The sequence below is a fragment of the Antechinus flavipes genome, chromosome 2 (genome assembly GCF_016432865.1).
Source record: "Antechinus flavipes isolate AdamAnt ecotype Samford, QLD, Australia chromosome 2, AdamAnt_v2, whole genome shotgun sequence".
Taxonomy (NCBI): domain Eukaryota; kingdom Metazoa; phylum Chordata; class Mammalia; order Dasyuromorphia; family Dasyuridae; genus Antechinus; species Antechinus flavipes.
This window is the reverse complement of record NC_067399.1, coordinates 80,807,242-80,835,140: the sequence shown is the minus strand read 5'-3', so window position 1 is coordinate 80,835,140 and position 27,899 is coordinate 80,807,242. Positions and strand designations below refer to the sequence as shown.

At 34.9% G+C, this 27,899-nt stretch overlaps 1 protein-coding gene across 1 annotated transcript in view; it reads right to left on the bottom strand.

Moving 5' to 3' along the window:
* QPCT (glutaminyl-peptide cyclotransferase) overlaps positions 1-17,603 on the bottom strand; it is a 32,405-nt gene extending 14,802 nt beyond the window's left edge. Inside the window, exons 1-2 of the mRNA XM_051975115.1 lie at positions 17,370-17,603; positions 2,939-3,085 (exon numbers count right to left, since the gene is read on the bottom strand). Coding sequence (XP_051831075.1) covers positions 2,939-3,085; positions 17,370-17,513 — 291 coding nt within the window. The 5' untranslated portion in view covers positions 17,514-17,603. The remainder of the gene's footprint in view (positions 1-2,938; positions 3,086-17,369) is intronic.
* Between the last annotated feature and the right edge of the window lie 10,296 nt (positions 17,604-27,899).

The window sequence follows — 27,899 nt, the reverse complement described above, 5'->3', positions numbered from 1 at the left end:
AGCAAGAAGCTTTAACTATAGGATACAAATACCTTGACCCAGCTCAGAATCTACCCTAACTCTTTGCCTAGGCTTTTAAAAAAATGTTAACAAGGTGTCTGAGAGCAGTAATCATGAGGTATACTTCTTTGTATCCTTTTCAATGCTCCATGAAAATGGCTATCTTTATTTACAAGAAAATTTATATCATGAAGATCATTTGGTAGACAACATATGTTGTATTACTCTAGAAATCGTCTTTATTAACAATGGCAATCAGAAAGACTTTCACAATACACACTAGAAGGGAAAACAAGATTTCTGATGGCTTGAAGCCACAGTAGTCATAATGTTACAAATCCATTGCTTAGATGGGAAACAGGTTTTCAGTACCCTTTCAAAAGCTACAAAGATACTAAAATTTGTAAAAACAGTAGCCAAGTCTCAAGGATAATCAAGATTCACTGAATGTATCCTTTGTAATAACTTTTAAAAATATCTAAAAATCTAGTTTCTATAGAAAGAATCAAATTGTCCACTTAGTCTCCTAGTTTAAGGTTTGTATGGGGATGGGAGGGGGGGAATTAGTGTTTTGCTGGTCACCTGTCACTAGAGTCTTTTGAATAGGGAAATAGCTGCTACTATATCCCTACTATAGAGGCAAAAGGTAAAGCTCAAAGCATCCATTGTGTTCTAGACTCCTAGTAGTAAAAAGGAGGACACTTTGGGCAGTAGGAATTACAGACTTTATTTTAGAATCACTCTAAATCTTTGGGAAAGAAAACAATAAAGGGTTTCTCTATAGTATTATAGCTTGATAGCATCTTTTCAAAATTTTGACTTAGATACATAAGTTTACTAATAAGGTTCCATACTATTTATATATCACTAATTCTATGAGTATTAGTTAAGTGCCAGTGATGCACGAGGCACTGTGCTAAAGATTGGGGATGCAAAAACAATCTCTGAGTCCAGGTTCTCAAGGTATAATAGGGGAGACAGCATGCCAACAAATATGTACATTCAAGATACATGGATGATAAATTGGAATAATCTTAGAGGAAAAATATTAGCATAAAGGGGAATTGAGATAAGCAACCTAATAAAAGTAGAATTATAACTGAGATTTGAAGAAAGCTAGGGGAGCCACATCTGCAGCAAGATGACACAGTGGATAGAGCATTGAACCTGTAATCAAAAAGACTCATCTTCCTGAGTTCAAATCTAACCTCAGACACTAACTGCGTGATCCTGGGCAAGCCACTTAACCCTATTTGTCTCAGTTTCCATGTATGTAAAATGAGCTGGTAAAGGAAATGGCAAACTATTCCAGTATCTTTCTTTGTCAAGAAAACTTCAGATAGGGTCACAAAGAATTAGAGACCACTGAAATAATTGAACAACAACTACAAAAGGCAGCCAAGATGTAGAGAAGAAAAAGAAGAGACTTCTAGGAATGAAGAACAATCCAGTGCATGGAGTAAGGTGATAGTATCTTATTTGAGGAACATCAAGGAGGTTAGTGTCATTGGATCAAAGAGTAGTGGAAAGCAGTCAATTATAAGAAGACTAGAAGGGTAGGAAGAGAACAAGCCATGAAGATGTCTATGGAGCATCCAAGTTGAGATGTCTTATAGGCAAGTTAATATAAGAAATGAGAGGGTAGGAATGAAACAACAGATTTGAAAATCACTTGCATAGAAATAATCATTTAATTCATGGGAGCTTATAAGACCAAAAACTGAGATAGCATAAGGGAGAAAAGAAGAGGAATCAGGATACAATCTTAGGGGATACCCATGGTTTGTGGGCATGACTTAAAATAGGAATTAACAAAGTATGGCAAACTTAAACCAGGGATCAGTAAAGTATGGTCAATCCAACCCATCACCTACTTCTTATATGGTCTATGAACTTAAAATGTTTTTTTTTACATTTTTAAATAAAAGTTTGATGGGGGTTTTAGGGGGGGAGTATGGAGGAGTTGGTATTTCAAAATATAAAGACCATCCTAAGTTTGCAGGGCATACAAACATAGGCAGCGGGTTTGGTCCCTGGGCCATAGTTTGCCTACCCCTGACATAGATAAAGATCCTTTACAGAAACTGATGAATGATCAGACAGGTATAAGTAGAACTAGGTATGAGAAGTGTAATGAAAAGTTATAAAAGAAAAGAGCATTATTGAAAATAAAGTAATCAACAGTATCAAAATTTACAGAGCAATAAAGAAAGAAGAATACTGAGAGAAAGCCATTCAATTTAGAAATTTAAAAAATAACTGGTTACTTTATAGAGAGCAAATTTAGTTAAATGAGTTCCAGATTTTGAAAAATCATTGAAATTTAAACCAAACATAAGAAAAGTCTAAGAAATAAATGAATTTCAAACAAGAAAAAAATTTTATTTTGGAATTTAATATTCCATATTTATGCTATAATATGTTAAGATATTTGTAAGGCCATCTGGATGGAAATTTTCCAGCAGGACAGATTATATATAATCCACAAGGAGTAATCTTTGTGATTCTGTAAGATTCTTAAGTCTTTTTATAAATCTTCTACAGGAAATTTAGCTAAAATGGGGCTTTTTGTTAACATAAATGGTCTGTATACCAGGCAAAGGCTAAAATTAAGATTAGTCTGCTAGTTCAGTTGTTAATGTTGAACATTATTTTACTAATTTAGCAATTCCAAATTTATCACTGTAGCTTTTGTTGATAAATAAAGCTATAGTGCTAAATGTTCTCTTTTCATAAAACAAGATTTCAGAATAGATCATTGCATGTTTTAGAACTTAACTGAATCATTTTAGTGATTGTTGAGAAAATCTGGATACCATCAACATTACAAAATTTGGATGTTAGCCTAAATATTCCTTACTAGCAGAACAGAATCCTAAATTGGCTTTTAAAATCTATAATCATCTATTCAGCATAAAATATTCCCAGAAATGCTTACCTTACGAGCAGCATAACTTCCTGGTGATCCTGGATATCTCTCTATAAGTAGTGGTTTTAAGTCATTCTTCCACATTTCAGAAATATTTGTACCTTCTGCAATTTTTTGGATATCAGTTGTATTCAAAATAGCTGGTTGGTGTTGGTTCTAAATATTAAGAAAAAATGTTTAAAGGGTAACTAAGCAATAAAATCTAAAAATTCTAAAATAGAATTTAGAATGATCATTTTAGCAATATGCTACAATTTTAAAATACATGATCTAACTCACAATTATTCATTAACATTTATAATAAGCAATTACCTGAAGTATGTTAAGAATTCTAGCAAGTGTAATAAAATAAATATGTTGATATATTCTTTGAAAGAAACTAAGTATATGTATGAACTTACATATTTCCAAATACATGTTGTTGGGTTTTTTTTTTATTAAAGGATGATTATTCACATAATGGGAAGCCAGATGGCAAAGTGAATAGAGTACCAGGCTGGAGTCAAGAAAATTCACTTTCCTGAGTTCAAATCTGTCCTCAGATACTTATTAGCTATTAGAAACAAACCACTCCAGTATCTTTAGCTAAGAAAACCTCAAATGGAATTACAAAGAAGTGGGGCAGCTAGGTGGCACAGTGGATAGAGCATTAGCCCTGAAATCAGGAGGAATTCAAATCTGTCCTCAGCCACTTAATACTTCCTAGCTATGTTACCCTGGGCAAGTCACTTAACCCCAATTGCCTCAGCAAAAAAAAAGAAAAAGGAATTACAAAGAAGCAGACACAACTGAAAAAATAATTGTGCAACATAATCACATAACAGAAATGATTCTTCACTTTATAAACATATAATAACATCCTTCTGAATGGCGACCTATCTAATTTTGCACGTATGTATCTATATTATGATTCGATTACAAAAGATGAATCAACAATCAGTCTTTGGGGCCACATAAACTGAGGCCATTTTTATTTAAAATACTAGAGATACAGATCATTCAAAAATGTGTGGTTTTTAACATTATATTACATCCATGCATTACATTTAATTATGACACTAGAGATAATGAAAGAGTTGTCAATACCTTTTAATAACATTTATAAACTGCCTATTTATGTATATATGTCATATGAAGAGTTGAATACTGAATTTAAAAGTACAGAAAAGATAGAGATCTCTTTCTAAATGCTTAATGGAGAACTTAATTTCTTTCCAGAACATTTTTGATGCTACATATATCAACACATTAGATTTAACTCTAATATATACAATAATTTCTCCATTTAAATCCTACACATTGCAGTGTAAGGAGCACATTAGCTTCTTAAAGGTTATGCTCACAGAAACAAGCTCTAGAGAACAGATCCCATAGAGCTGTTAAGAATTTGAGTATGAGTCAGCAGAGAGGCTTATCAGTAAAACTTTGGCCATTGATAATGAAAGCATTTGGCCACAGTCAATCAATGATAATTGTCCTGTAAGGTGAAGAGCCATACTCATGATATCCAAGATCTTTCATTACTGAAATTCTGTAAATAATTCTCCATATATGCCAATTTAGCCTCTCTTGAAAACTATACTTATTTACCTGTTTAGTATAGTTAGTCCACATCAGTGCCTCCCATTTTCGATTGTGAGATGAATTTTCCTATTTCCATATGAGAAGATATAAGCAGAAGACCCTCCCAGATTTATCCCTTACCAGACCAAGAATACTCTAGAGATGAATGATTATAAGTCACAGAGAAACCATAAAGCTTTCCTCATTCAAATAGTGCTATTATAAGTGATAATTAGAAAAACTGATGAGCAGACTGCTTTTAGAAAAGTCTGAGAAGACCTATATGAACTGATGCTGAGTGAAATGAGCAGAACCAAGAGAATATTCAGGATGATATGATGATCAACTATGATAGACTTAACTTTTCTCAACAGTGTGATGATTTAAGGTAATTTCAATAGATTTGAGATGAAAAATGTCAACTACATCCAGGGAGAGAACTATGGAGAATGAATGTGGATTACAGCAGAGTATTTTCACCTTTTTTTAAATTTGTTTGTTTTCTTTCTCATGTTTTTTTTTTCTTTTGGCCTGATTTTTCTTGTACTACATGGCAAATATATTTAAAAGGATTGCACATGTTTAACCCATGTCCAAATGCTTCTTTCTTGGGAAGAGGAAAGTTAAAGGAGGGAAGGAGAACAATTTTGGTTAAATATCCAAGTGTGGCATGGCCAATAAGCAAAGTGTATGTAGTGTTACAAATTTAAAATGAGCTAAGGCTGAATGAATGATGAACACTAAAAAAAAAAAAGACATCATTATTTTTCAAAACCAATTTGAAGTAGAAGTTGTCAGTAAGAATGCATTTTGATTTCCCAGAATTATAATAGATTGCATAGGAAGAAGATCAAGCAATTTTATTTATTTTCTGTGCCAATGGGAAAAAATGTCTGAACTGGCAAGGGCAGAATTAATGTGGATAAAAATGAGTATGTGACTTATCAACAGAAAAAGAAAGACAATATATGAAGAGATAGCTGCTCTTGATGAATTCAAATCGTTTATTTATATCAATTCCATTTCTGGATGCTGAAAGTATTGCTGGAGATAATTGCTGAGCCACTATGATTGATCCATGGAAAATCATGGAAAACAAAAGAAGTTCTGTAAGAATGAAGAATAGCCAATGTTCTTCTAGGTTCAAAAAAAGGAAAAATGATAGCCCAGTAAATGCTAGGAGAATTTGAGAGCAGTTAAGGAGATGATTTGTAAATATCCAAAAAAGGAATCAGTGATCACAAAGTATCACCATGATTCCTTGAAAACAGACAAAAGGCATCATGAAGTTGAAGATTGTCCAGGAGATGGTGAAGATGAATATAGAAAACCTGAAGCCCATGACATATATGACAAATTCTTTACCCTTTTTGTGTCATGTTTATCTTTCATTTTCTAGTGATACCTATGGACCTCTTCTCAGAATAATGTTTTCAAATAATTGAAGAAATTTTTTTTAAAAAACCAGCTGGAGTTTGGTGAAATAAAAATGTAATTTCCCCTCATTCAAATTCATTGATCCTCTGAAATCTATCCATATATCCCTTAGAGATCTGTGTGTTCTAAATAAAGAATCTTTGATATATAAGAATTAATTGAAAGAATTAAAGATCTTTTTTTGGATAAGAAGATGCTTAAGGGGACATATTACAATGCTTTTCAAGGATCTAAAATAATTATCATGTGGAAGAGATATATGACTTGTTCTGCTTGGTCCCCCTCATAGCTGAATAAGAACAACTGGTAAAAGTTGTAGAGAGGAAGATTTGGGCAGAAAGGAAAACTTCTTCATAATTATAACTGTCCAAAATTAGAATGGGATCTTGGAAGGAAAGAGATTTTTCTCACATCAGGAAAATCTTGATTACAATTTGTTTTTGAGATAAATATGAGTTGAACTAGATGGCCTCTGACATCTTTACTATTCTGAGATTCTGTAATTCATCTTCTGATCCCCTCTTTCTTGAAGATGCAGCTTAGCTGTTACATCTTTCATAAAGTCTTCATGCCTCAGTCTTAAATGCCTCAAGGGCAAATACTCCTATTTTTTAAATCTTTGTATTATCATATAATTTGCACACAAAAAATCCAAAATATTAGCCAAATGGAATGGAATTTAGTTAAATGCAATCAAGTTGAAAGAAGACTAGACCAAATTTTAAAATTAGTGAATTGTCTTTGGAGCAAAAGTTCCCAGTGTTCTTTTACTATAGTACCCTGTTGCTAGCCTAAGCCCCATGAGGCACCTCTATTTTGGAATATGCTTCATATCCCAAAATGAGTTATTCAGATATCACCTTCTCTCCATATTAATATTCCTTTAATTTAAATGCATTTTAACAAGATCACAGAAAAAAATTATTAAAGTACTATGTGCTTAGATATGAATGGGTAGAAACTGTATAGGCCATCTAACGGTATCTATCTTTAAAAATAAGGATATTTATTAAGAGAAATAAAGCTTTCCTTAATGAAATTTTATGGAAATAAAGGAAAGTGAATCATTTCATGTAATGTAAGGAAATATGTTAGGGGTGATAGGGACTTGTGGATACTACTAAGTATGCCTGAAGAAGTATCCTTAAGGAGATATCTCTCCTAAATTCTTACTTTTCATAATCAGCTCCCAGGCTCTAATCCCAAATAAAAATAACTATGACAATACTGTCTCATATTCCAGTACTCATGTGAAAAAGTATACATTTCAAAGTTTTCTCAACCTTCCTATTATTCATAATATTCATAATTATCCACACATTATAGTAAAAAGAATACTGAAAGACCTTAATTTAGCTTGTGGCTACACTTCTTACTGGCCAAGGCTTATATTAGGCAAGATGCTACCTCTTTCTACCCCTGTTTCTTCATCTTTTTAATTCCTAACTAAAATGGCACCATCCCTCTGCTCCAGGCATTTACACTGAATGTCTCCCCTATGCCTGGAATGCTCCTCATCTCTATCTCCTAGCTTCCCTGACATGAATTCTCAAATAAAGTTCCACATTTACATAAGAAGTCTTTCCCAGTGTCACTTAATGCTAATTACTTCCCTCAGTTAATTATTTCTAATGTATTCTGTATATAGATAACTTTGTACATATTTGTTTCTCTACCCTATTGGGTTGTAATTTTTTGAGGGCAGGGACCGTCTTTTGCCTCTTTTTGATTTCCCAGTGATTAGTATAGTATCTAACACATAATAGGCTCTTCATAAATATTTATTGGTTGATTTATTGATCTTTAAAATGAGGAAATAAGATGTATGAGTTAAAAATAAAAAATTAAGACAGATGTACAAAGAAAAAGTAGAAAATCTTGAGGATTAATTAAATTGTAGGTACATTTAAATACTATCCCCCAAAAATCATTCCTGTGAAGACTTTCTTTACTTAAGTAAATAACAGGACATTATTTTTTTTAATATTTAACTTTTTGACCATCATAATCAAACTGAATAGCTTCACAATTGATATATGCACATTCAATTATGAAGACTGTCAGAAAATAAAATTAGTCAATCTTCTCTCTGTTTAATAGCCATGGGTAGAGTCTGCCCTAATCTATTCAGAGCAATTTACTTCAGAGTTCTCTTTATCACTAAATACCTCTGTGTGATTGTAGACAAGTTATAGAATCACTTATTGAAAACTGATGGGGACCCTTGGTAGGTCATCTTGTTCAATGCCTTGATTTTATAGATGATTTATAGATTTCCAGTACAAGAACAACAAACTTGCATTCCAAGATGTTAACAAAATCATTCTGAGATTAGGATGAGGAAATTGTAGTTTGTCCTTCATTTTCAAAGAGAATCATGACATCAGGGAAATGATACCATGATTTGCAAGTGAATTGGATTTATGTGAGGGAAGGCTATGCAAGTTGCTAGCCTCACTTTCTCCTCAGAAGAGGTTCTGGGTTCAGTAGCCAGATATAAATCAGAACAACTGGAGATGGCCCTAGATATAGCAAGAGACCTTAGTTTTTTTAACCTAAGGTCTTTAATAAGTCTCGATTTGACTGAGGCAACCCCCCATTCAGTTCTTAAGGCTAGGTAAGAAAGAAAAGAGGCAAAGAATGGCTTTCTGATTACCTAGCCAAATGTAAATAAACAAACAGGTTTTGGTCAGGACGAGATTAAATTTAAGACTGAACCATAACTGCCAAAATATCTAGAGTTGAGGATGAAAAGGTTGTCAGTCATTATCAAGCTCAGTGGGCAAATCTCTGGTGGTAAAATGTAGTTGATTCATTATATTCTCAAATGCTTTGTTATTCCCTGGGAAGAGGCTGGTGGGTAGGGGAAGAGATTTACTAATCCTTACAAATGATGACTGTTTTCATAAACCCTTTCAAAGTTTCTAGAACTCAAACATGGAGGCACAGACTAACTCACTATGATTAAATTCAATTTGAAAAAGCATTTTATACTAGTTCTGGGGATAGAAAGACAAAAAGAAAAATAGTCTGTACCCTGAAGAAACTTACATTTTTGCAGGGAAATAGTGTGTAAATATAAAATGTTCATGTAAATCCTGTTGGGGAGCATTGTGAAGAGTACCATTGACTGTTCAGTACTCATTCTTTTCTGCTCCCTTTTCCCTTCTAGAAAAGGACAAAGTTGAATCTTTCTCAGGTTTTGGGTATTGGAGGGAGTTTTCAGCGATCATTTCTCCAATTCTTCTTTTTCTCTAGCATTTTATCAAACATACCCTATTAAAAATAATTACATCAATTTTAGACTAAGACCAACAATAATGGTCTTGAGCTTCACAGGATTCCTTTCTCTGTAATTTCATAGAGTTTACCTCAAATGAAAATTGCAGTATAATTGGAGCATAAGAACACCCATTTGAGAAAATTCTAATTGTGTTTGAGACTAAATTAGAATACAGAAAACATTTAGGTGAGGGGAAGGGAATAAGGAAAGAGAATAAGCATTTATACAGCTTCTACTATGTGCCAGGTACTGTGAAGTACTTTTTACAATTGATCTCATTTGATTCTCACTTCCTGGGGAGTAAGCACTATCTTTATCCCCATTTTACAGATGAGAGAATTGAGGCAAAAAGAGAATAAGTGACTGTGCCCGAGATGGCACAGCTAGTAAGATACACAGCCTGAGGCTAGATTTGAATGCAAGTCTCTCTTGACTCCAAGATGAGGGCTCTGTCAACCATCTTAATAAGCAGAATATATTACAATATCTGGAACTGGACAGGCCCAAGGAGTAGAAGCAGGGAAAAGAGCAGACCTTTCTTTAGATCTTCCATTCGATCTTAAAGAGGCAGGTACAACCAATACCTTCAAGTTCCAGTTTTCTACTTTGAGATGCCTTAAAAGGACCTAATGATCCTCCTCAATCTTTTCTACTGCCTCCAAAGTTCAACCTTCACTTCATTTTCTTCTTTCTTTTCTCCTTCAGATTTCTCATTTCGATTTCTTCCTTCTCTTGGTGCCCATATGCTCTCAGTTCTCTTCCATTTTTTTTTTCAGTTCTGGGCTGGACTGGGCAGAGGATACTATTTCCTTGCTCCTTCCTCTCCTTCTGTCTTTGCCAGACTGTATTTGTGTCCTTTTAAGAATTCTAAGGCATGACTCAAGTCTTCTGACTCAAAGATGAAATTAGTCTTCAACCAGATCTCAGGGCTTAGACAGCATCATTGTCTCTCTAAGCTATAAAATTATAGGCTGCCAGTCAGTTCAACTCCCATTACATTCATAAAATATATATACATAGGAATTTCTCCACTATGGGTAGGGCTGTGGGTAGAGTGGGGCAGTGAGTATTAGCAACTTGGAGGAATTAGGAAAAGATTATTGTAAGAGGCAGAAGTTTTGTTATACTTGAATAGAGATGAGAATTTATAGAGGAAAAGAAAGACAAGGAGGAAAAGCATTCCAGCTTTGGGCAATAGTAGAAGGGACATGGAATATATATATATATATCACTGGCTGGATGATACAAGGCACAAGAAGAGTCATGTATAATCCAACTGGAAAGATAGCTTGAGGCCTGTTTATACCAGAGAGGTTTGTTATTTTTATTCTAGAAGCTTTAGGGAACCCTTGAAGATTTATGAGCAAAAAAAAGCAAAATGATCAGACCTGTGCTTTAGAATATCAATTTGATGTTGTGAGTAAAATGAATTGGAGAAGGGAGAAGTCAATTAGAATACTGCAATTGTCCAGGTGAGAAGTGATAAAGATCTAAACTATGATAGAAATTATGTGAATGAAGAGATGGTGACAGTAAAAAATATTGCTAAGGTCAAATAAAAAAGATCTGGGATTTGACTGGAATGAGGTGTGTGGACATAAGGTAGAGTAATTAGTAGAGAATGAACCTTCCATTCTAAACCTGAGTGTCTGGAAGAATAATGAAATCCTTGACAACAAAGAACTTCACAGAAAGTAATCCAGACTCTTGGAGCTGGATATCATTTCATATTTGTCACTGTCCCACAGCACTTTGCATAATCACCTAACATCATAGATGCTGAAGAGGTTCAGGAAGACCTGAACTCAAATTTTATGTGATCCTGGAAAAGTCATTTCATCATGATCTGCCTTAGTTTCTTCTCTTGTAAAGTAAGGATTATAATAACATCTACCTTCTAAGATTGTTGTGAGGATTAAATGAGATAAACTTTGTAAAGCACGTTGCTTTACAAAGCACTATATAAAATATTAATAAATATTTGTCAGGGTGAATTGAAAAGAGAATAAATACACTCATTTAACTATTTAAAATACATTCCTAACACACTGTAAATAAAGAGGATTTTGACTTATCTAATTTTTTTGAATTTTAAAATTTGTCTTTTCCCAGAAAAATTCAAAAAATAAGAAAATTTCAGACCAGCACTATTCTTTATTTTACAAAAAAGTTTCCATGGAAGGAAGATAAATACACAGCAATAAGAATAAAAGAAAGGAGTAAGAAGAGAAAACCAAAAAGGAAGAGCTGCAAGAATTGTGGCAGATGGTAACAGAAAACTGCAAGTAATCTTTGCTCCTTCTCAGTCAGGAGGTACATTTTTCAGATAGTCTTATGTCAAGGTTCAAGTAATAATCAAGTAATCCATAATCAATCAATAAACATTTTATTAAACACCTAGTATGTGCCAGACACTGTTCTAAGAGCTGAAATAAAATTTTGCTTCAGGGTCTCCTAGCACAAGAACTAATCCTCTAGTACAAAGCAGGGAAAGTCCATTTTCTCTGGATCAAGCTCACCCTACCAGTCTCAAGATAATTTTAATTATATAATTTGTGGAGTCAGCTCACTTTGTGAAAGGATCTGTGGTTCCAGATCATGAACTCATAGGGAAATTATTATAGAAATGCAGCCAATTCAGTCTCAGCTGTCCTCCAATCTGAGAAGCTCCCAAACAGCTCACACATTTATCTTGCTATTTAACTCTAGACTGCATTCATTACAACAAACATTTACTGAAACTAAACAACACACCCTGCAATGAGTACCAGAAATGTTGCTGCAGAAGAACAAGGAATGAAGTTAAAATCTTTTCCTTTTCCTGTCCTTTTCTATATAGACAAACCACAGTTATCAACAACCCACCCTGCTCTTTCTCAGTAATGCACTATTTGGGGAGGATGGGAACTACTTAAAATTTTTAAAAATAATCTTATGATCAGAAATGGAGATGGGAATAAAACTGAAAATCAGGTAGCCTGAGGTTCTGACTTATAGAATTGTAGAATCTCAGAATTGAAAAGTACCTTAGAAGTCAAATAGTTTAAGTCCCATCTCCAACTTTGCCATTTAAAGAATGAATCTCCTTAACATCCACTATAAGGAGTTATTTAGCCTTTATTTGGATATGTACAATGATGTGGCAGTCCATTTCATTTTCAGAAGTAATAATTGTAGTAGTTCATTCAATTGTTAGCTTCCTTCAAAGCTCAGATCAACATTAAATTCCTGCATGAGTCCTTTCTTCAGCTATAAATACACATACATATGTAGATATATAGATACACACACAATTATAAGTTACATGTAAAAACATATGTGTGCACATATATACACATGTATGTATATGTATTGTGTATATGTGTGTGTAGATATGTGTATATATGCATACACACATACCATATACACCCTCTATGCTACTTAATCAATATTTAAGGCATCTACTATGTGCTAGGCACTGTACAAAACATCCCCAGCTGGACACTCAAAATGTGTTCCCCAGGTGGGAGCTGATTAATTCTTCTCACAGGGTTCTAGGAGAAATCATAAGAGGCTATATTTTAGTATTATGTTGTTCTTAAATATATATATAGCTCATAAATCCCAACCAATTTTCCTCAAGCAATTAACAGCCAGAGTTGATTTGTTTTTATATAGGGTAAACAGGTATTTTCAAAACAGACTTTCCAAAAATAGTACCCCTCTATGAGAATCCTCCTCCAATCTCCCCTTGTACACAAAGTCCTTGGAGAAAATGAATTTAAAATTAAAAGCAGTTGTTTAAGGCTCAAAGTCCTGAGTTACTGGGAGACCTTTTCTCCCTGTGTAAAGTTCTCATGAAGTTCCCCTTAAGTGTAGCTTTCTATTAGGCTTCAAGGGTCAGTTCTTTATAGGGTCCTGAGGGAAAGCTTTCCCTCAGTGCATCTACTTTGTTCATCCTCAGGATGCTTCATACTTCTCAAAGCATCTGTCATTAATCTACCAATGCCCCAAGGACCCTGCTACAGATTCTCATGGGAATTCTAAGTTTTTCAATCTTTCAAAGTTCGAAAGATTATTATCCAATCAATGGGTGTGGAAGGGCAAGTTCTTTTTCAGGAATCTGTGACAGGATTCCTTCACCAGTGAATTTAACCACTACCTGACTGAACTGTTCCTGGAATGACCCACTTTGAATTGGCTTGAAATGTTACATTATAGGCACAGAGGTATGATTCAGCCAATCCTAATACACTTCTTGTCTGGAATTTCATCTATCTTTCATCCAATGATCAGAGCACTTCATTCCTCCCAAGTTGAGTTGTAGACATCCACATTTAATTTACACCTTCGATTGATTGATTTAACCACGAATTCTAAGCAAATTGGTCCAATCAGTTTGGTTTTTCTCAGTAACATGTAGGGGGCAGCTAGGTGGCACATTGGATAGAGCACTAAATATGAGGTCAGGGAAACTCATCTTCCTGAGTTCAAATCTGGCCTCAGATACTTATTAGTTGTGTGATCCTGGACAAGTCACTTCACCCAGTTTACCTCAGTTACCTCATCTTCATCCAACTGAACTGGAGAAGAAGATGACAAACCATTTCAGTATCTTTGCCAAGAAAACTCCAAATAGGATCACAAAAAGCTGGATGACTATAATGACTCATACCAAAGGAATAAGAGTTTTGACTGAGTGGTAAGTATGGTTAGAACCTGCATCTGCTCAAAGTAGGAATGGCATAGGAGATGGCTTAAAACACCATAAGATCACTGGGAAGAGAGAGGCACTGGGATATATGAGAGAAGTCCAGAAAGAAAGATAAAAGGATGTCAGAGACTTCATCTATTTTAAAATATGATCCTTGAATCCAGGATAAGGGAAGAAATTTTGATGTCCTTCCCTTCGGTACCACAAGATAACTATTTTCAGGATTCAGAATTATTCTACTAGTACTACAGTTCAGTTATAGAGCTTTTAAAAGGCTTTTTGTGGGTGATTTTGAGCTTATTCATCATTTATAATGTTCTATCTATGGGGAAATGCTTTTTTTGTTGCTGTTATTCAGTTGTTTTCACTCATGTCCAACTCTTTATGACCCCATTTGGGGTTATCTTGGTAGAGATGCTGGAGTGTTTTGCCATTTCCTTGTCTAGCTCATTTTGCAAATGAGGAAACAGAAAAAGAGAGTTAAAGGAAATTGCTTAAGTTAGTAAATTTCTGAGGCCAGATTTGTACTCAGAAAGTTGAATCTTCCTGACCCTAGGTCTGATGCTCTATCCACTGCCCCACCAAGTTCCAAATAACCAACTCTTTAGCAAAATTTTGGAACAATTTTCATTCATAAGAAGGACACTTTCAATATTTTCTTATTAGGTGCCACTATAAAAAAAAAGACACACCCTAATTTCAAAGAATCAGAAGCAAATTTCAAAATCTTCTTTCTTTACCACACCTTACAAGAAATAGACACACCAATGCACCTAGACATTCCTTATGTTATTAAAATGGTATGACTGTCATGACTCATTTGACCATTCACCAAATAGAAATAATCGAGAGACTTTTTAAAGACCAATAAGAGAAAATGAAGTAAAATGGGCATTTTTTAAAAAACACTTTTTTTTTTGTAAGCAAGTGACTTGCCCAGGGTTATACAACTAGCAAGTGTTAACTGTCTAAGGTCAGATTTGAACTCAGGTCCTTCTGACTCCAGAGCCAATGCTCTTATCCCCGGTACCATCTTGCTGTCCCTAAAATGAACATTTCAAAAGGTTTCTTTGGCCTTTTGGTTACACCATTTGAAAATGATTTTCAGTTTATGTTAATTTGAAATAAATATTTAGTTACTCAAATATATATATATATATATATATATATATATATATATATATATATATATATATATATATATATATACCATTTAAAGATTTTTAAATTCTCTACCTGTATTAATCTCATTTAATCTTTAGCAAACTAAGTTCAGTCTATACTCATTATTAGTCAACATTAAAGACACTGTGTGTATTGTAAAGAGCAGTTGGTGTGCCTCCAAATTCTGGCTTATGCAATTCTCTTTGCTAATTTTCCCCAGGAGAGTAGAGATGATGGTAAGGTGGTGAAGAAAGATTTTTAGAGATGTAACCTTTCACTTAAAAGTTAATATGATAATATATAATACTACTGAAACACTAATAGTGGCTTTTGACTATTTTTACCCAAACTTTTGACAGAACTCCCTTTTGACCAATAAGGTAAATTTGCAATAAGCCAAGATTGCAGACTATGACTACTGAATAAAACAAAACCAAATTCAAACTCAGGGACTAGAGGTTCTTAGTAATTTTCACAGAGCACATGTGAATCATAGTTTAGAGTTGGAGGGCTCAATAGGTCAGATGAATATGTCTCTGTCCCAGTGTGAAGGGATTTATAATTTTCATCTTAATTAATGTTAAATGAATATAATAATAATTTAGATTTCTTAAAGATCCCATTTTACCAGCAGATTCTGGCTTGGGAGTCAGAGACTCAGTGCAGCTTAAAGTTATCAATCATTCTGACAATGTCTACATTCCTATGTTTGTGCTGTGCCTGTGTATATCAAGTGGAGCCAATCAAAGACTTTAGATCTTGTTTTTGTCATAGAACTTTTGTTCTGTACTTTACCAAGTAATACCCCCCTCCCCCAAGACTTGACAACTTAAAAACTGTTCCCACAGGACTTGAGAACAATTACATTGTCCTGCTCTGGTGGACTTACTGTGGGAAGCCACTCAAGCCTTCCAAATAACTGTGTTTTGATCCACCTCCCCCCTTCCTCCCCACCTATGACTTATATATAATCTCTGCCTTTACTGCAGCAGTAGGAGCTCTCCTTAGGAGAATTTCATTTGCAAACTTCCCTCACTTTGAAATCAATTAAATTAAATTGCTATTAGATTTCTAGTAGCCCAATTTCTGGCCTGCTTTATTTTGCCTCCAGACATTCCCAGGTTAGAGACTGGTCCACCAGTAAATTTAAGTCGAAAAACACACTGGTTTTATGTATGGATTGTTTTAATGGTTTGGTTTGTGGTGAAAATTTTTAAAAATTTTCCACAAACCAATAAAATTGTCTCAGAGACCTTTTAATTTTCAATTTATTTTAATATCTTGCCACAGTTGGGATGTTTACCTCAATGAAATAACGCCTCTAGTTTCACAATCCTTTCTAAATGTAATGCAATCTCAAAATCCAACAACATAAATAAGGAAATGAGCATGAAACTTCTTGCTTCCTAAGACTTTCATCTTAGCTTTCTTTTTTCCATTGTGCAGTAGTACATTTCTTCTAAAAACTGCAGGTTTTAGAGTACTTCTATTTTTGTTTAAATAAGATTTATTTCCTCCTCACAGTCGCTCAAATGCTTGTTAACACCATAAATTGCTTTTAAAATGATATTTCTCAAGTTGATATATTTGGCCTTTCTCCAACAAAAACAAAAAAGAAAGAAAGAAAGGAAAGGAAAGGAAAGAAAAAAAAAGAAAGGGAGAGAGAAGGAATAAGGAAGGGAGGGAAGGAAGGAAGAAGGGAAGGAAGGAAGGAAGGAAGAGAGAGAGGGAGAAAGGGTGAACAGAAGAAAGGAAGAAATCCACTACTTGATGACTAATCTAATGGAAAGTTCAACAAAAGGCACATTTTCGCTCATCAATGAAAGAGCAAAAGAGAGTGCTTTCAGTAGTACCTAGCTTTTGCTTAGGACTGTTTGCTTAATGAACCCTGCCAGCCATCATCCAGAGTGGTAGCAGAAGCCAAAGACGAGCTCTTATCTCCCTATCTTTCACTGCCCGTCAAGGCAGACTTCCTGTGCCAGCCTTCAACACCCCCAATAGAACCACAACAGGGGACAGACTCATGACATCATCTAACCACATTATGGGAGACCGCCTTATCACCTACCTGAGATATCGGGCCCAGTACCCCCAGTTGCTGCAATGAATAGTGTGGGTGTTTCTTGTACGGCTGGGAGGGGGCACCCATGAAAGCCCAATACCCATCCCTACCTATCAACTAACGCAGAAACCATCATCCTTCTCACCACTTCCCAGACCCCCTGCCCCCACTCTGCATCCAGCTGTGCGTGCCGGCTTGCCTTGAGCGCGCACCCTCTCACTCTCACTATCCCCCTCACCTTCTCCTGCGTCCAGGTGGTGGAACCCCTTTTGTACCCACACACATCAGGGAAAAGGGAGGCTGTTGCCACTAGCAGCAGGTAGACGATCTTTGCTGGACGCCAAGGCTTTGCTGCCCCATTCCTGCGCGCACAGCCTAGCATCTCTAAGGCTGCCTGCCCAAGGCTGGGATCTTACTCTCGCAGCTGCTGACGGTCACGAGCCAGAGAACCCCGAGAACGCGCCTCCTTCCCTTCCCTCCCCTCTCCTTACTACTCCGCCCTTAGGTCCTCCGGCTGCTCCCGCCTCTCCATCTCTTCCTTCCCACTCGGCGTCTGGCTCCCACCCCGGACTAATGCTTTCTGTGGGCAGCCCTAGCCGCTGACTTGCCCTGTCTATTTTTGGAAACCCAGGCTGCCGAGGGAGGCGGACACTTCAAGGGAAACAAAAGCGATCCATTTCCAAGGTTGGAGAAAGGCTAGGATGGGGAGAAGGCGGGGGAAGGAGTGTGTGTGTGGAAGAGAGTATTTAAATGCCACGTCTTCTTTGCTAATCCCAGAGGGGGTATCCAGAAAGAACTCGTCCAGGCTGCAGGGGGTCATGCAGTACTTGCTTGATAACTCTTGTTTAAAAATGTTCTAAAAGAACACATTTCACTCACTTTCCTTCACATATTTTTCATAAGGACCTTTAAGTCCCTTTGATTAATGCTAACTTACACACAGTAAACCCAACGATTTCACAATTGGTAAGAGATTTCTTGAGGTCATTTAGTCCAACCGTAGGTTAAATAGAAATCCCCTTTACCTTAACTGCAGCAAAAGACTCTCATGGAATTTTAGAGCTTTAGCAAGTCAATAATTATTTATTAAATGTTGACTATATACCAAGGGGTGGGACTGGGGAAGCAAATAAAGACAGAAAACAATCCCTATTTTCCAGGAGCCAACGATTAAATGAAGAAAAAAGTACAAAAAAGATGTAGGCAGGATAAATTGGAGATAATCCCAGAGGAAAGGGTCTAATATTAGGAAAATAAACCCCCTACCTCCTAAAATACAACATTCTACTTTGGATGGCTCCAAAAGTCAAGAAGTTTTTACTCATATGCATCCTAAATTTGCTCCTTTTGCTCCCAGCTCTACTCTCTGGAACCAAACAACAGCAAAAAGCATAATTCCTCTCTTATATGTCATCCCTTCAAACATTTGAAGAGAAGTTATGAGATCCCTAAATCTCTTCTCCAAGCTAATACTCTTATTTCTTTCAACATGCATGTGTCTAGAACCCTTATCATTCTGGTTCCCCTCACTCTAAGACTAACAATTTGATTTTCCTCTTTCCTTTTTGGTTCCCCTCACTCTAAAACTCAAACTTGTCAATGTCTTTCTGAAAGATGATGCCAAGGAACGAACACAATATTCTGGATATTGTCTGATTACAGGAACACTACTTGTGTCACAGAGTCTTATACTTCAATATAGCTTTGTGATAATCAGTGAAAGGAAGAGTCTTAAGAGTGTTACTGACATCCTGTTATTTCCCTTCCCCCCCAAAATGACCACTGACCAACTGCCCCCAGTAGGCCAGGGAAGCCAACATAGCTGGATCATCAAGTCATTCAGATACTAACAGTGGGTGGGTCAAACTGTTCCTGTCACTTGACAGTGGATGAGTAATCTGTCATATATGCCAGTTCTTTCAGTATGGTGGTGTTGTTCATCTGAATTTAGTAATTTGTAACTAGATTCTCTTTTATTATCTTCTTACTTATCTTGGAAAACAACTTTTCATTAGCCATTTTGGCTTTGGTCTTTTCAGTCCTAATATTTTTTTTTCCTTGGCATAAAAAAGAGAAGCAAAAAAGTAACTCCCTTTTCTCTGTTGTCTGTCCATATACATGATGAGAAATGTTATCAGCCAACCAATTGATTTAGCACTTAAGCACTTACAATTTATCCTATATACAGGTCAACTCATTTGTAATATATATATATGTGTGTGTATGTGTATATATATACATTTTTTTTGGCAGACTGTCACCTCCATTAGATTAAATTGTGAGCTCCTTGAGGGCAGGAATTATCTTTTGCCTCTTTTTATATCCCTAATACTTAACATAGCATCTGGGACATAGTAAGTGGGTACTTAATAAATGTTTATTAATTGATTGGCCTACTATGTGTCAAGCATTGTGATTGGCCCTGTGGATATAAAACATTTTTTTAAAAAAAGCAATTCCTATTCTCAAGAAAATTTATTCTCTACTTTGAAAATACCTACATATATATGTCTCCCCTGATAGAAAGTAGAGAATAGTTAAAAAGTGACTGAAGTGGGGAAGATTAAATAAATAGTAGCTGGGACAATCTGGAAAGGCTTTATGTAGAGTGTCAGTTGAGCTGAAACTTGAAAGAAGTCAGGGATTCTAAGATGTAGAGAAAGGGGAGCTGCATTCAAAGTCTGGGGCATGGCTATTATAAAGACTTGGAGATGAGAAATGGAATCTCATATATAAGGAATAAAGTCATATTGATTAAACTGCGGAAACCATGAAAGGGAGTAATATGTAATAAGTCTGGAAAGGTAAGTTGAGACCTTTTGCGAAAAGCTTCAAATGCCTGATAGAAGAGCTTTTATCTGTTTCTAGAGATAACAGGAGATTGATAGAGTTTATTATTATGTAGGGTTGTTTGTCCTTCATTCTGGAAGAGGATCATGACATCAGGGATACCATGACATGCAAGTGAATTGGACTTAAGTGAGGAAGGGCTATGCAAGGTCACCTGTCTCACTCTCCCCTCCAGAGCCATCTGAGTCCAGTGGCTATGTTGAGGTAAAAGACAACCTGACAATGTTAGAGTCCTCAAGTCAGTTTTGAAGGTATAGCAAAAGAATTGGCATACTTAATTGTCTTCAAGTTAAGGAACAGAGATTTATTATTCTGCTAACAATTGGCTAAGTTCCAAAAGGAATAAGCAAAGAACCAAGAGCAAGGAGCAAGAAGATAAATTTATACAAAAAAGGATCAGGGGCTTCATGTCACTGATATGCTAATTTTATGGCTCAAAGGTAGAACTGAGGAGCTGTCTTAGAGGTGGAGTTTTAAGGAGTGGTCTAGCATGCACCTCAATATTGTCCCAGAAAATTTATTACTGACCAACGGATTGTTATCTGACAGCCAATTTGTGGGACTACAGCAATCCCAAAGCCAGGTACCCTTTGGGTTATTGCTACATCAATCCTGGGAGCTATACCACATCATCCAGATATAGATCTGTATATCTGTAGATTGGCCCTAGGGAGTGACATGGTTACTCCTTTGGTGGCTGTGTAGAGGAAGGTAGATTGGATTGGGCTGGGATACAAGGCAAGGAGATCAACTAGAAACCAATGCAATAGTAAATGAGAGAGGTAATGAGGATATTAACTAGTGGTAGTTGTGTGAATAGAGAAAAGGGATGGATGTGAGAAATATAAAAATAGCAAAATTTGGCACCCGACTAGAAATTCTGAATAAAGAATGGTGAAGCATCATTAATGATACTACAATCAAGAACTTAGATGACTACAAGGATAGTGGTGCCTTTAATACTATTAGGGAAGGGGCAGCTAGATGGCACAGTGGATAGAGCGCCAGTCCTGAAGTCAGAAGAACGTGAGTTCAAATCTGATCTCAGACACTTAATACTTCCTATCTGTGTGACCCTGGGCTGTGTGACTCCTCTTCTGAACTTCCCTACTAATATATATGTGTGTATGTGTGTGTATATATATATATATATATAATATACTAATATACTAATATACTAATATATATGTATGTGTGTATATATATATATATACTAATATACTAATATATATGTGTGTATGTGTGTGTATATATATATATACACACACATACACACATATATATTAGTATATTAGTAGGATATATTAGTATATTAGTACATATATATTAGTAGGGAAGTTCAGAAGAGCAGTGAATTTAGGAAAAATACTCTCGGGTGTGGGGTACCTACAAGATATCCAATTCCAAATGTCCAGTAGCCAGTTGGTGATATGGAGAAGAGACTAGAGAATTAAACTAGATAGGTAGATAAGGGAATCAACTGCACAAAGACAATAGTTAAATCCAAGAAAACTGATGATATCATTAAGTGCAAAAGATTTAGAGATAAAAGAGAAGAACAGACCCTTGTGGAGCAACCACAGCTAGTGAGCACGACCTGGATAATGATACAGAAAAGGACACTGAGCAGGATTGGTCAAACAGATAGGAGGAGAACCAAGAAAAAGCAGAATCATTAAAACCCAGAAAGAAAATGGTATCCAGGAGGAAAAGGTGATCAACATTGTCAAATACCGTAGAGAGGTCAAGGATGAAATTCATTCATTCTTTCTTCTTTCCCTTTTTTCCTTCCTTCCCTTCCTTCCTTCCCTCCCTTCCTTCCTTCTTTCCTTTCTTCCTTCCCTCCCTCCCTCTCTCCCTCCCTCTCTTCCTTCCTTCTTTCCTTCCTTCCCTCTCTTTCCTTCCTTCCTTCCTTCCTTCCTTCCTTCCTTCCTTCCTTCCTTCCTTCCTTCCTTCCTTCTTTCCTTCCTTTCTTCTTTTTTTCTTTTTAAATTTATTTTTCTTTTTGTAGCTGTACCCTTGGGGCCTAGAAGGCATTTAAAACATAGTAGGTGCTGAATAAATGCTTGATTGATTGATGATCAGTCCCTAAATGCTCAAAATCATACTCTCCATAGCATCAATTTCCTTTGTAATTACTTGATTTTATCCCAGTGTTCATCCCATTTTGGTTTTCTTTAGTTTCCATTTCCTCTTCTTCTTATTGAATATTAAGGCTTTAAGGTCTTAATGTCCAGAATGAAATGTCTTTCATAATGAACTCTAAGTCTCATTAGGTGCAATTTGCTACCATGCGGCACTATTGAAACATTTTGGGGACTGAAATTAGCAACTTGGAGTTATAGGAAAGGTTTTATGAGCAGAGCTTTGAATTAAAAATAAGAGATTCCATCATGAGGTAAAGACAAGAAAGAATATATTTCTACAAACAAACAAACAAAACCTAGGTCTGATTATTGATGGGAGTTAGAAGTGGGAAGCAGTGGTTAGATTCTAAGAACACAGAGTGATAAGAGATATTAAAGGACTCCAACCTCTTCATCTTACAAATGAGATGAAAATCAAGGATGAACATCAGAAGCAGAGTTAAAATTCATCCCCCCAGACTCCAGACTTTAGAACCAGAGTTTATTCCATTCTGTCCTAAGTTGCCTTGTTTCTTACTGGAATTAAATGGAAGTTATGTTCTTGCTCAGAAATTGATAATCCTGGTACTGTGTTTCTGAAAACTCTGAGACGCAGTTTAAATACATGATTGTGAATCCTTGGGATGATAAATAAGATTAACTAGTTTCATCATATTGTTCATGGGCAGCTCCTCAAAATCTGTTATTTACTAACAGTTTGCTTATATTTTGAGTCTTAAAAAAAAAACTCTTCTGTTAGAACAACATATAGTACAAAACCAGTATCTCAAGCCTTGTCCTATTTCCTCCCTGACTGCTCACTGCCAGCTGTGAAGAAGCGGATTTCCTGAGTGGCTGAGTAATAGACTATTTATGCTCCTTACTCTCTTGCCACCTTTGTATCTTTCCACAGATTGGAGGGTTGTAGTGGGTGGGTGGGTGGCAGAGATAATGGTGATTCTCTATAAAATTAAACATCAGAAGTGATTTTAATTCCATGCTAAGTATAAGCAGTTGAAAACCAGAAAGTCAGGAAATGACTGAGTAAAAGTATTAACATATAAAACTCCTTTATATTTTTAATCTAATTTTCTGTTTATTATTTTAAGTAAATCAGATACATGTTTATGAAGATAATACATTTAATAAAATAATTTAGATTCATATCCAATTTCATCAAACATTTACCAACTGTCTATTATGTGCAAGGCACTACACCAAGCATTAAAGATACAACAAAGACCAGTCAGAAATAAGCTCCCAGAAGGCTTGTATGAGCTGATGAAGACTGAAATGAGTAGAACTCAGAAAACTATCCAGGAGAACAATTTGTAACAGCATTGCAAAGATAAACAATTTTGAAAGACTTTCGAATTCTTAGCAAAGTAATGATGAACTACTATTCCAGAGGAATAGTTTTTTGATGAAGCAGCTGCTCACCTCTTGTTTTAAAAGTAATGGATTTAAGACATAAAATAATATTTAATTTTGGACATGGTCAATTTGGAAATTTGTTTTATATAGCTAATCATATTGGATATGAAGCTTTGTTTTCTTTTTTCTTTTTAAGAGAGGAAGTGGGAGGGAAAAGTGGGATGAGAGATAAGGAAGACAAAAAAAAAATAAATCCATTGATGAATTTTTCATTGCACAGAAAAAATAAAATGGGGGCCTGAAAGAATAACAAATAAACAGGACAGCTTTGATTGTTGTAGACCGAATATATTTTTCAAAAAAAAAAAGCAAGCTGTACATAATTTAGATGCACACTTTTATGTACCATCATCTTTGTTCTAGTGAACATATTAAAATGTTCACTTTACTGGGTGTTTAACTTCAGAATAAAAAAAATTAAAATGATAAAATTTCCTCTCCAGTTGAATTCTAAGACTAATAGCTCTTCAGGTTCCTTGCATATTAGCTCTCCTTCCACTTATCCCCAATCAAAACTAGTCTTATAAAGCATTCATTTGTCTTTTATACCTTAGTGTGAGTAAAATTATGTTTTCTCCTCCAGGATTTTTAGTCTTTTAAAAGTAACCTCTAGTTGTGGAAAATAAAGATTTTATTCCTTAGTAAAGGGCTTTTAAAGTTTAGCCAAAGAAGTAGCATAGCTATTTGGGAGAGAGAAGGATTGATAACATTGGATAACTCCACATAAAAAGCTAGTAATGCTATTTTTATGAAGAAAAGTTCTAGGCAAAATGTGGATTGGGTGAAATTTTCTTTGGCTCCTTGTCCTTTCTCCTCACCTCTTTAAGCACTTCCCCTCTCCTCCAACCAATAACTACCTTGAATACCATTTCCTCAGGAGTTAATGGACTAATGTCAGTAAAACTTTTTAGCAAAAGCTAATAAAATTTTACATACCTCAGAACAGTTATTTGCATTTCCATAGCGTCATGGAATCAGTCAGACAATTTTAAGGTTAAAATAAATTTTAGAGGTAGAATTCCTAATTCAACTTCATTTCACAGATAAGTAAAGAATAGGGGGAATAGGAACTTTATAAAGTTACATAATTAATTACTAACTAAACCCCAGTTCTGGATTTCTAGTGTGATACTCTTTCCAATACTCCTTGAAAATCTCAAACTTGGGAAAAAACCTCAAAAGATCATGTGGCAACAGATTATCATATTAATTTTATTTTTATTTTAAGACAATATTTAAGACAACAAAAGTCTTGTTCCAAGCTCTTATGTTGGGAATAGTTTCTTGGGCACAGCTACTGAATACTCAGAAAATAAAGTTTCTCACCACCGAAGTTCTTGTCATTATCAAATGGTTCAATGGATATACTTTTATCAGCCAGTCAATACCAGAAAACATTAAGCATCTACTATATACCAGATACTGAAGGTCCTTGTTCTCCAGGAGCTCACAATAAAAAGAAGCAGAAAAGAGGGTGCTAGCAAGAGTGCAAGGAGTGTAAGTGGGAATGATAAAGTCTTGAAGAAGGGTAGAAAATGATGACAGGGCTAACATGGACTCTCTCCTTAAATGGAGAGAAATTGGTAGCAACTCTTCATATTCATTCTATACCAACTCCAATCAGAAGGAAGGAGGAGTCTCAGGGGAAAACAAGTACTGAAGAGGTGTGAATGTCAGAGTTGATCTTATCTTTTAAGGTGATGTATAGTAGAAAATTGAAATGACATTTAAAAAGATTCATTAATTCATCGACATATCAAAATACTAAAGGCTTATTTTATAGATTTAGAAAAAATAACAAAATATAGCCAGAAGGACAAAAAGTCAAAAATATCAAGGGTTTTAATGAAATAAAATGTGAAAGAAGGAGCCCTAACAGTACTAGATTTCAAATTATATTACTACAACCTAATCATAAAAAAAAAAATCTCCATGTCTAAGAAATAGAATAGTCAATCAGTGGAATTAAGTATACAATATAAGGAAGTAAATGACCATAGTAATCTGTGTTTGATGAACCCAAAGAACTAAGCTTTGGGGGCATTATTCAATAAAAACTGCTTGGAAAATTAGAAAACTGTCTGGCAGAAAGTAGGTATGCATCAGCATCTCATATATTTCAAAAATTTCAAAATAAGGTCAAAATAAGTACACAATTTAAAAATAAAGGATAATGTCATAAGCAAATTTAGGGAGCATGGGATAGTTTACCTGTCGAATATGGGAAGAATTTGTGATCAAACAGAAATAGAGGTAAAAGGGATAATTTTGATTATATTAAATTTTAAAACCTTTGCACAAACAAAACCAGTAGAACCAAAATTAGAAGTAAAGTAGGAAATTGAATAGGAAATTTTACAAGTTTCTCTGATAATAGCCTAATTTCTCAATTAGATTGGCCAACATGATAAAGAAAAAATCAGAAATGCTGGAGGGAATATGGAAAAATAAGTACTCCACTACAAAGAACATTTTAGAACTCTGCAATACCACTACTAGGTCTGTATCCCAAAGGGATTTTAAAAGAAAGGATTCACATGTACTCAAATATTTATAGCTAATCTTTCAGTGGTAGCAAAAAAATTAGAAATTGAGATGTCCATAAAATGACTGAACAAGTTATATATTATTGTGATGGAATACACATGTGGAATAAGAAATGATAAAGGAGATGGTTTCAGAAAAAAACTTATATGAACTCTTACAAAATGAATTGAGCAGAAGCAAGAGAGCATTGAACACAAGAATGATAATCAACTACCACTACTGAATAATAGTCACTCTAATTAATACAATGATCCAAGATAATCCCAAAGGGTATATGATAGAAAATGCTATCCACTACCAAAGGGAGAACTGATGAAATCTGAGTACAAATTGAAGCACATTTGTTTTCACAGCTTTTACTTTTCTTATGTTTTTTTTGGGGGGTGGGAGTAAGATGACTAATATAGAAATATGTTTCACAAGACTTCACATGTATAATGGGTATTAAAATGTTCGCTTTTTCCCTCCCTTCTCAATGTGGGAGAAGTGCAAGAGGAAGATAGAATTTGGAAATCAAAACTTAAAATGAATGTTAACAAAAAAGAGTAAAAAATTAAATTCGATAACATCTGAGGATTTTTTTCTTACTTTACCCTTAATGACCATGAAATCTCTCCATCTGACTTGCTACTGAAACTTTCTATGTGTGAATAATTAGAATAATAGATATGACTTACATAAAAAAGGATCACATTAAACAAATTGTCTTTTGAGTATATGACTAGACAATCAGCTCATGATATATTAAGTGATGGATCACACAAGATTTGGACAATTTTGATTACAAAAAACTATATACAATTTAAAACATTTTACAGGCAATAATCTAACCTTATTTACAATTAGAAGGGCAATAGCTAGATGGAAAATTTTTTGCAATGAATTTCTTATAAATAAATATACTTATTTGTATGTATATACATATATACACACACATATATATGCATATATGATACATAGATAGCCAATTAAACTTTATAACTAAGAGTCTTATTACCTAAATAGATAAGTTGTCAAATGATATGGATGAACAGTTTTCAAAGGGGACAATCAAAATTATCATCAACAATATGAAAAAATGCTCCAAATCATTAATAATTGAAGAAATGCAACTCTGAGATAATGCTTCATGACAAACTTGACAAAAGAAGAAAATGACAAATGTTGGAGGTGATAACAGGCACAATTGTGCATTTTTGGTAGAACTATGAATTACTGTAATCATTCTGAAAAGCAATTTGGAAAGAAGTCCAAAAAGTTACTCAACCATTTATACCTTTTAATGGAGCTATATACCACTATTTGGCCTATATTTCAAAAAGATCAAAGGAAAAAAAAAAGGACTAGAGTATATAAATGCATGTGTGTGCATATGTGTGTTGTATATATGTCCATATATACACATGACATCTGTATTTTTAGCAGTCAAACACTAAAAATTAAAATGGTGTCCTCCAAGGGGGAATGGCTAAACAAATATGTACTATTGTAATATATAATATTGCCTTTAGAAACGATGAAATAGTATCAGAGGAAATTGGGAATACCTCTATGAACCGATGCAGAGAGAAGTAAACAGAATTAGGAGAAATTTATAAGATGACATTATAGAGAAAAACAAGTGTAGAATTAAGATCAATGTAATGATAAAATCCAAGTCCAGAAGAATGAAGAGAAAAAATTGCCCCCTGCCAAAGAGACAATTTACTAAAAATGCAGAGAAACATCTTTTTGGACATGGCCAATGTGGGAATTTGTTTTGCTGGACTATGCTTATTTATAATGAAGTTATGTTATTGTCATTTGTAGTC